Source organism: Metarhizium acridum, assembly GCF_019434415.1.
Source record: "Metarhizium acridum strain ARSEF 324 chromosome Unknown scaffold_1, whole genome shotgun sequence".
NCBI classification, from domain to species: Eukaryota; Fungi; Ascomycota; class Sordariomycetes; order Hypocreales; family Clavicipitaceae; genus Metarhizium; species Metarhizium acridum.
The window spans coordinates 1,923,642-1,933,178 of record NW_027094015.1 but is presented as its reverse complement, the minus strand read 5'-3'; the positions used below and the strand labels follow the sequence as shown (position 1 = coordinate 1,933,178).

The window sequence follows — 9,537 nt, the reverse complement described above, 5'->3', positions numbered from 1 at the left end:
CAGAGGACAATCAATGCTGTCAATGACAGACACGACACAATATTACTAGCAGCCAAGACGCCAATTACTACGCGTCTGGGCAGGTACGCACACGCGTTGCCGTCTCTGGCAGACACCGGCCACACAAAATGTCTCTCGGAATCGACCACAAGTCAAACTTGAATCTTGAAGGTGGGTGCTCCCACCCCTGTACGACCCCCTTCCGAACCATTTCGGCTTACTACTCAACAATACAGCGCGAAACCTTTGAAGGAAAGGCTAAAAGCCCGAGACACGCCTCATTGCCAGAGCTAGATGTCATCAGGAATTTCATGAGATGACAGCGAGCGTTCTCCGTTGTGGACTCATGGTCATGGCGTAGCTGAACGGCGCGTCCCGCTAGTTGTGCGCTTGGAGCGGAGAGGATGCCTGGTTCATCGACGGTCCGTCGCGCGACGATCTTGTGGTCCATGCTAAACTAATGAGTTTGCTAGAAAAGGAAAAAAGAGCCCAAGGGCTACAGTTCATGAGGTCATTTGCCCATGGGTTGAAGTTTTTCTACCAAGCTCTGCATGCCAAAAGAGCAAGAGACGGCTTTAACTACAGAATTTGCATCTGTCCAAGTCGGGAACCTGGGAGAAGACTATACATTGCGAAACACAAAGCATACATCCTCTCCGTGATGGCTCTACCTTGAAAGACAGAGAACCATTCTGTCGGCACGCTGCCAGCTACGTAATACCCATGTCCTGGAAGAACTCGTTTGATGGTTGTATTTACGTTGCCCCTTGCGTTCTGAGGTAGAGGTTGCAGGATCGCAGGATCTCATTCAGTTGGGCTTTTTCAGGCAAGGATGCGTTTTCTCGAGGAAACAAAAAAAAAAGCAAGACTTTCCCTACCAGCACGCCCTGCTCCAGCTGTTTCATAGTCAACTAGTAGTGAGACAGGAGGATGTCGTACCTGGATTTCCACCTTGAAGAGACATTCCACAGTTGGAGACCCGCGGGCGGTACCGGTAGCCAGCCCATCCGTAATGATCTATCATAAATGACAATGGCTCGCTGCAGCCCAAGGACTGGGCCGATTTTGCCATCCCTTGATCTCATAGTCCTTGCGGAGTACCATATTCCCAGTTCTCTGGTTGCAGCCATGGCCTTTTCGTGGTAAACATAGCGAAGAATGGGTCGCCGGAGTCTCAGGCAGGCACCGCGAGAGCTTCTTTTCTGCTGTTGCTCTTTCCATGCGCTACGAGTATAACCCGGTGCCCATGCAGAATCGAGGAGTGGCCGGAGCATGCCGTGGGGAAGGAATGGGGAAAAAAAAAGCATCAAGTTGATTTCAAAGGCGCACCTTTGTGGAATTGAAAACTCAAGCTAACAGAGTATCAGAGGGCTAGCTATCACTAGTGATGGGTGGCCTCTTCATCATCCTGTCGCATTGATGTATCGTCGTCGGCGACCATGGTGTCACAAACATTGAAAATGGTTGCTGTGCGGAATGAACTAATAGATTGATTAAGCCTGTCCAACCCGCTCAAAAGGACCAGTTGACTTCTGTCAGATTACTCCATAGTCGTAAAGCGCACGCTGTTGCCGCAGGCATGCCGGGGGGCCTCGTTTCCTATTCGCGGGGCCACGGCCCTGTGCTCTGTCCAGATGACCTCGCGAAGCTATTTTCGTAGCCGTGATTGGCCGACTTGGAGCGAGCTGAGTTTCCTATTATGCTAGTGGTTGGCCACGAAGCGAATGATAGGGTAGGCTTGCTGGTCAATTAGTCTACGAAGGTTCATTCATTTTTCCACAGCTATGCGAAACCGCTTGGCTTGATGTTTCGACGGCGGCAAGCTTGACAGAGCCACCCGAGTCCCAGGACGACGGGATCGAGCTACGGAGTACGGAGTAAGGTTCGGGGAACCAGGATTGGAGTCCGGCAGCCAATGGCTTTGCAGCATGACCGGCGCCACCCGCCCGCCCTTCTCGGGGGGTGACTGACCGTCGCTGCGCGGCAAACCAGCCATCATCGCGCCATCAATTTGACTAGCAGGGAGTATTCGACAGAGTTTATTCTTTATTTTTGTAACAGAAACACTACACGTTTGAGACCCAACAGCTCAGATGCACGGCCTCCGACAGAAGAAACTGAGTGTGTGCTGAGACCTGGGAGCCGAGTCTATTCTTATGTCACGTCGAAGCACGGGATTTACTCAGTGGGCTGTAAGATGTATCAATCTGTTCACATGGGATGCAGGCATGGAGTTGATAATTCAATTTACGCCATCCAAAAAAATTCCAAAACGCAGGAGGACATGAGAGATGTTGGCAAAGATTAGCTTGCCGAGGCATGTTTGATGAGGCGTTACGTCGTCGTACTTGCACCAGACCTTTTATGACCACAAATCCCAGTGTCATGTTTTTATAGACACGTCGAAATGAAGGCATACCGGATATAACCTCGGGTGGCGGCGAATCAGAAACAACCGTCATGTTCCATGGCAACTATAGTCGAAAAGTATATCGCCCATGGAGATATTTGCATCCTACTGTGCCGTTATAAGCAGGCGCAAGCAGGAGATATTTCCTTACTCCGGATAGGTGGCGCATGGTTGGAGATGCCCTCATTTCAGGACAATAATGGCAGTGAGGCGGCGCTGTGACCACTTTTCTTTTCTTTTCTTTTTTTTAAGCAAGGCAGCGGTCGTAGTCTCGAGGCAAATACAAGGTTTTCCATTGATAACGTGGAATTGTCTTGAGGGCCGTCGTTGGAGAAACTGGGCAGGGGTTGAAAAAGGACCGAGGAGGACATGCCGTAATAACGAGGAGAAGCACGCAACAATGCCCTTTAAATGAATAGGGCCTAAATGAAAGAGAGAAAAAAGCAGCAACGGTACAGAGCAGGGGGAGAGGCCAGGCAAATAATTAACGAAAAGCACTACAATTGGAGTGTGGTATCTGCAAACTGACAAGTCATTGAGTTGAAGGGACGTTGGTATGGAGTTATTGACCATAAAAAAAAATAAAAAATAAAAAAAGCAGAGAAAAGAAACCCGATGGAGCCGACCATGCGCGCAAAAGGATCATATCAACGGAGCCCGAGTTGCCTTGACCCGCCAAAAGCAATGATATCCAGGTGCTTCGTGATCAGGCGATGGCTGTGATATGTTGGCAATTCCAGCACACGGTCGCGAGAGACCTGGTGACGGCTATTTCATGCATCGTGAAGCGAGAGTAAGAGCCATGATGCACTCAGGACCGACCTTGGCATGGCTGCCGTGACAGCATTCAGCCATCAATGATATACTAGTAAAACTCATACCAGACTGGCAGCAATTGGGCGTTGGAGCGCCGCCCGTGTCAAAGGCCGCTGACGAGACTGACTACTCCTCCTCCCGCCAGTGGCCCGAAACAGATGAAAGCGCAGGTGACCATCAACACAGAAGGGGTGCCGCCATGTCCTTGCTGTATTATTCTTGTTGATGCTGATGCGTTGGCACCGACAGTCTGGACATGATGCGCATGGCAGCCTGCGAGACCTCGTCAAGGTCCAACGCTGACGCGGATGCCTTTTGCCCGATGCAACCCCATGGGCTTGATCCAATGCTCACGACACGAGTTCTGCCTGGGAGGGCTTCGCAAGAACAGACGAACGACATCCGGCCCGTGGTATTCTATTGTAATAGCACTCTGGTCACCGCTTCTCCCCCATAGCCGGATACTTGGGCTGGTTCACGTTTGCATCAAGTCGACGCCTCTCCCATGTCAATTGCCAAGATTCCGGTCAGGCGCAGCAGATCAATGCCAGCACAGGCCCTCTCCAGGACTGATAACATTGGATTGTCCGACAAGGCTGCTGTTGCGAGACTGCGGCGAAATCTGGGGGAACGTTTGATTGAACCCTGGGGGGGTAGCCCCGTTGGTATAATCCAATTCCAGGCGATTGAGTGCGTCACAAGGTCAGCTGGACGGGAGGGCCGGGGCGATGTGTTGGCATCACGGCATCATGGCACCGTGGATCTCAAGGCCATCTGAACCCTTGCGCCGGCCCCCAATGAATGGCCTGCGTTTGCACGCCGAGTCAGCAAGTCCGGGGGCTCACCTTGCAATCCATTCGTTCTGAAAGCGCCCTGACGGACGAGGCAAACAGGGCCGTCTGTGGCCAATTGACCTGGCAAAAAGGACATCTGGAGCGAGCACCTGACGGGGTGCGATGAAAGGCATTTGCTGGATTTGGGGCCGAGCATGAAACACTGCTGCCTCATTCAAACACTGGACTGTGGCTATTCATGGACCTGCAATGGGCCAAAAACAACAATAACGAGACCAAAGAAAAAAAAAAAAAAAAAAGAAAAAGGCCAATTCGAGACCTTTGGCCCATGGCAAGGCCGGGCAACCACCGACTTTTTGCTGATCGGTGACAAACGTGGGAGCGAGCGTGACTCGCACAAATCGCTACTCTAGGCCCCATGTCTTTCTCGTCGTACTGCCATATGCATTGTATGTACGTGAACCTTCCCCGGTAGTCATCCCAACTAGTCCTATTACATGGAACAGCCGGTTTGGTGCTTTGGCGTGAATGCGCGGTCTGAGCGAAGACATCAACCGTCGGGAGCGACTATCCGCAGACGCGGCCTGCCTAGTAATGTTTTCCTGAATCAACCGTCCAAAGGCAAGCAAATTGCTGCGGGTGCATCGCAACAATTACTGCCTGCGTGCAACAATACCAGACTTTCCACGGTCCATCCAGCCCAAGATGGCCACAAGCCGCGGCCTGCCAGTCCCCGGGCGTGCGCTGGCTCCGTTTCAACTGCTTGCGCGTGACTGCCAGCTGTGTTCGAGATCACGGGGAGGTAACCCGGTGAGTGAGTGAGGCTTGGTCAGGTTCAGTCAAGCTGGTCTTCTTGGACATCTGGACAGTAAGAGACGGCCCGTCTGGCACTGCGAAAAGGGCCTCGGTGACTGGCAACCGAAACGGAGCTCCTGCCATCACATGATGAGAGACGGTGCGCATCCTCAGCCCTTGGTCGTCGGGCTGGGGCGAGAGTGCTCGATTCAAGCCAGCTAAATGCCAAAACGGAGAGCGACCCAAAGAGGCTTAGTTGTAGAGCACGCGGACTAAGCCTTTATAGGCAGTACTTTTGATGCCTTCAATAGCGCAATGGCAAAGTGATGCCCATTCGAGCTTAGCCCGCAAAACCTGGGTCACGCTGACCGCAAGGGGAGAGAGAGAGCAAAATGGCCCAGGGCGAGTTCCCCGACCTTGCCCACCCTCCACACCCCCCTGGCTGCTCTCGGGACACTGGGACTTTTGGGGGCCTGGAATTCTGGCGAGCCCATGGTTACTGATCACAAGAGAGAGGGTGCTTTTGGGCCCCCAGCGCGCTGGCTGTTGGGTCCTGAGTCCAAGTTACATCCACGCCACGACTCAATGCTCAAAGTGCCTGCCCTTGGGCTGCTCTTTCCCTCCCCTCCCACCTTGCTCCTATCCCACGTTCGCGACTACATGTATATCCTCTTCCCCAGACACCCTTCGCGCTGCCGTTCTTTCGTCTCCATCTTCACCTCCGCATTGTATGCTGTGCCCAACCGCTGCCGACCAAACAACATCTGTTCTCCAGACAAGCACCGTCTCACTTGCAACTCGCAATCCTCTTCGCCCATTGTGAGCCCTTAGCCTGCCAGCTACCACTGCCCGCACCATCCCGCAACGCACACATCACCACCAAAGCGTCGTACACACAACACCCTGGCTTCCAGTTGAAGACCAACTTGTTCACATCCGCAATTACGCGAATTGGCGCCAGAATCACATCTGAACAACCCGACACACATTTACCTCGATTCTTCACTCCCACCTGCTTCCTTCACAGCGAACCCCTACAACGCTTATATAAAGCTGCCAGGTAGTCGCCCCTCTTCAAAGCGACGAGGCATGCTTCCTTGGGCCATTTAGCAACCACCCTCCTCTAAACAGCACTCTTGGATCCATCTCTACTCGTCCACGATCGAGCATCACAAATGGCAGATATGCCTTATCGGTTAGACACCCACGTCTTAACAGTAGACGCCAACGTCATCCACAAGGTGGACACTGCCAATCCCGCCAATCTCTATAGCATGTGGACAGGTAGGTCCTCTTTCGCCACAACCGAACCGCGCCCACCACGATGCTGACCAACCGGTGCAACAGTCTTTTCCCGTTGCGCAGACTCTGTAGAACAGGGTAGAAGGTTAGAAAACTTGAGCTGGCGCCTCTGGCAGAGAGAACAGCTCGTCGAGAACGCGAATAAGAACACCGCCTCCTCCACGGCTTCTACAACCGCCACCACCCCTCCCAAGAACGTCCTGTCAGAGACGAGGTTACAAGAGGTCCCTCAGCTCTCTGGCAGCGTCGAGTCTATGGCCGACGACGAGACGGTTGATTTCACCTCTGTATCAGCACCTGTTGAGATCCGACCTAGGATACGAAGACTAGATTCCTCCACCACCAGGCGTGATCGACGCATCAGCTCGGACGACTTTGAGAAGATGATTGTGTCCATTGTTAAGGACAAGGCTCCCCTGTCCGCCCCTTCACAAACATCTCCCTTGATGGCGTCCACGAAGCAGAAGCTTCTAGCTCCTCCTGCTCCTCCCACCCTCACCCGGTCCGGATCTACTACGACCGAGTCACAATCGTCGGAGCAAATTTCTGAAGACTCACATGCTTCCCCTTTGCCACCTTCCGACGGCCTCAGAGTCCAAGCACTCGCTTTCCCGGAACCTGCTGCTGCTGCTTCGTCGCAAGATGTTTTGCCCGAACCCAGCTCTTCACCAGCACCCAAGCATGTGCAGCCTAAGAAGCAGCCTGCTCGCTTCGCCCTTGGTGGATCTTGCTCCTCAAGCGAGCACAGCCAGAGCATCGAGAACATCAAGGCCACTTCCGCTGCCGTCGGCAAGAAGCCCATGTTCCAAATCGGCGGGTCGTCGGGAGAAGATTCCCTCAAGAGCTCTGGCCACTCCGCCCTTCCCAACACTCGCATCAGCAACTTAACGGCCCAGGCTCTGCAACAGAGCGAGTCTGCCGTTGACTCTGACACCGAAGCCGAATATGTTGACGAGAGTGCCATTGACGACGACGACTCTTCTGACTGGGAAGACTCCACGGAAGACAGCGGCAAATCCAGTGTTGACGACAAGTTCTTCCAGCGCGTCGAGTCCAAGGCCAACCTCGCCTCCCGCCCATCGCTCATCACGCTCATGCTTGCTCAGAACGAGCGCGCCAGAACACTCGGCAATCAAGCTTCGCAGTCCACTCCTGCCATCCACCGAACCCGAGCGGCGCCCAATGGACCGAGTCTGGGCGTCTCTCCTAATGACTCGGATGAAGCGCCACTAATGATGAAGGGTATGCGACACTCTCCACTCAAGCCTATTAGCGAAATCCCCCGGTCCAGCGCTCAGCCCATCACGACCCATGCTACTCACGTCAACTTCCCTGCGGCCTTTTCTCCCCGGACCACCCGCCGCAACATGCTGGCTACTGAACTTACCGAGTCACTCCGACTCAACCTTGTTTGGGAGCGACAGCAGAAAAAATTGGGCAGCAAGGCAATGCTTAAGCGCCGCCACACATCACAGGACGTTGCCAACCTGAAACAGTATCCCCAGAAAGCATGTATCAAGGCCAGCGAAGATGTCGAAGCCCACAGCTGGAACCAACACTTCTCTAAGGAAGCTCTCAACGGATACCACTCAAAGGGCTGGTAAATATCACAGTCGTCCTCCTCGTCCTTGCTTGGTGAGCATGTACAAATTTGGTTGGCATGAGGAGCTTGTCTGGCAAGGCTTTTCGATTTCCTTGCCGTGTATATCTGAACGGCGTGTAAAGATTTTTTTCCCTCTCAACGACACTGATCTTCCTAATTACACACCACATTTTCGACTTTTCATGACGATACTTGGGTTTGACCCGGCGACATTGCACGACTAGTTTTATTAGCGTTACATGCATTACCAACGACAGCACAGCAATGTAGCGTACTCATGGAGATGCATGCATTGATGCGTGGTCCGCGTGTATTGCGCTAGAACCTTAATATTCTTTCTCTTTTCACATCAAAAACAAGTTGCACTTTACGAGGCGTTTGCATATGTTTTCTTTTTTTTTCTTTTGAACCCAAATGATACCATGGTCTGGGCTTGACTCCATCGGGAACACATGCATTCATGTTTATTCTATTGGCTCAAGGCTTTGTAACTCTATCACGGAAACTAGGGGGTGAGACTATTGAGATGGGACGTTCTGCAAGGGCAACCTTGAGCACTGAGCGGGGGTTGTGATGGTCCTTGCTTGGTGATGGCCAGGAGAAGGAGGCAAAAAGCAGGAGGAAGAATTCCCCCCCCCCCCCCCCCCAAAAAAAAAGGCGGGAAGAGACAAAAGGCAGCAGATGAGCTAGACTAGGAAAAGGCGGCATCGCGCGATGCGGAAGCAATAGGGAGGGTCGGCTGCACTGCCCAACGAGGCGAGCATTGGCTGTTCAGGGACAATTAGAATAAGCAGCTCGGAGTGGCGTGTGGCGGCCAGGAGAGAGCCGTAAAAGCATGAATTGAATAAGCTATGAAACCAAGATTTACTTTTCCATGTGCGCCAGGAGCTTACTCGTGTGAATTTGTGGAATGTACGGAAGAGGCGATGAAGGCGTGATGGCTAATGGGAAGTGCGCTGTCGGCGATTTGATGGTGTTTAGATATCGGCATGGCCTCACTCGATGGACATAAGGCGGAGGTAGCGGTGAGGTGAGGGTGAGGACGAGGTGAGGAGGGGTCAAGTGGTGGCAAGTGGTCCCTCGGGCTAAGCCAAGCTCGGTAGTCTGCCGGTGTGAAGATGAAAGGGGACTGAAGACGCGAAATGCTCTTGTGTGGAGAAGGCAAAAGGCAGAATGTTTTGATTGGACAAGAGACTAGAGGGGACCAGAGGGCAAGTTGTCACGAGCAGAGAATAAGCTTTTTTCCCCCTCCTCGTCTGCTGCGACGGAGAGGGAGGGAGTGAGTGCCTTGTCAATTAGAAAACTCGTGGGCAAAATTCATTGGTTTCTGCGCTCGCCAGCAACATTGAATGGGGGAGCAGGGCGCATTGGAACCCCGTCAAGAGGCCAATGGCTTGGGCGCGATAGTGGCCGGAAAGGAAACCCGCACTGATTAGACGTCTGGGTACGTATGTTACTCGATACAACGGGGCATCCTTTTGGCCCTTTGGCGGCCTTGCCAGTCTCGGAGTAGCCCGACGGCAGGTAGGTTTGCTGCCAGGGTACTCTGTACTCTGTACCAACTAAGGCTTTGCCCTCGCTCGGCTGCCTCATCTTCTCTGGTGTGCGAAGGCTCCAAGCAGGTAGTAGACCCATAATAACCCTGCTACAGTTGGTGACCTCGAGCAACATCAGGAGTGGCTTAAATTTAGCTAAATATTGTAGCTTTTTGTGACTTGTATGCTTATAGTGACCTTTATTATAGTAGAGCTTGAGTGTGAAACAAGTACCTTTTATTTTACGGCTTGAATTAGCGTATCATCCCCGTAGATACCTAG

At 52.8% G+C, this 9,537-nt stretch overlaps 2 protein-coding genes across 2 annotated transcripts; one reads left to right on the top strand and one right to left on the bottom strand.

The window, feature by feature from the left end:
* Positions 1 to 2,593: 2,593 nt before the first annotated feature.
* Positions 2,594 to 2,983, bottom strand: J3458_000552 (uncharacterized protein; the record flags this gene model as incomplete). Its single annotated transcript, XM_066116204.1, has 1 exon — positions 2,594 to 2,983. One exon carries the CDS (start codon positions 2,981 to 2,983, stop codon positions 2,594 to 2,596), a length of 390 nt encoding a protein of 129 aa, XP_065978086.1.
* Positions 2,984 to 5,443: 2,460 nt separating this feature from the next.
* On the top strand, positions 5,444 to 8,581 carry J3458_000551 (uncharacterized protein). The gene is made up of 2 exons (XM_007810802.2): positions 5,444 to 6,099; positions 6,163 to 8,581. The coding sequence occupies exons 1-2, from the start codon at positions 5,991 to 5,993 to the stop codon at positions 7,719 to 7,721; spliced, it is 1,668 nt and encodes a 555-aa protein (XP_007808993.2). The 5' UTR covers positions 5,444 to 5,990; the 3' UTR covers positions 7,722 to 8,581.
* The last annotated feature ends 956 nt before the right edge of the window (positions 8,582 to 9,537 follow it).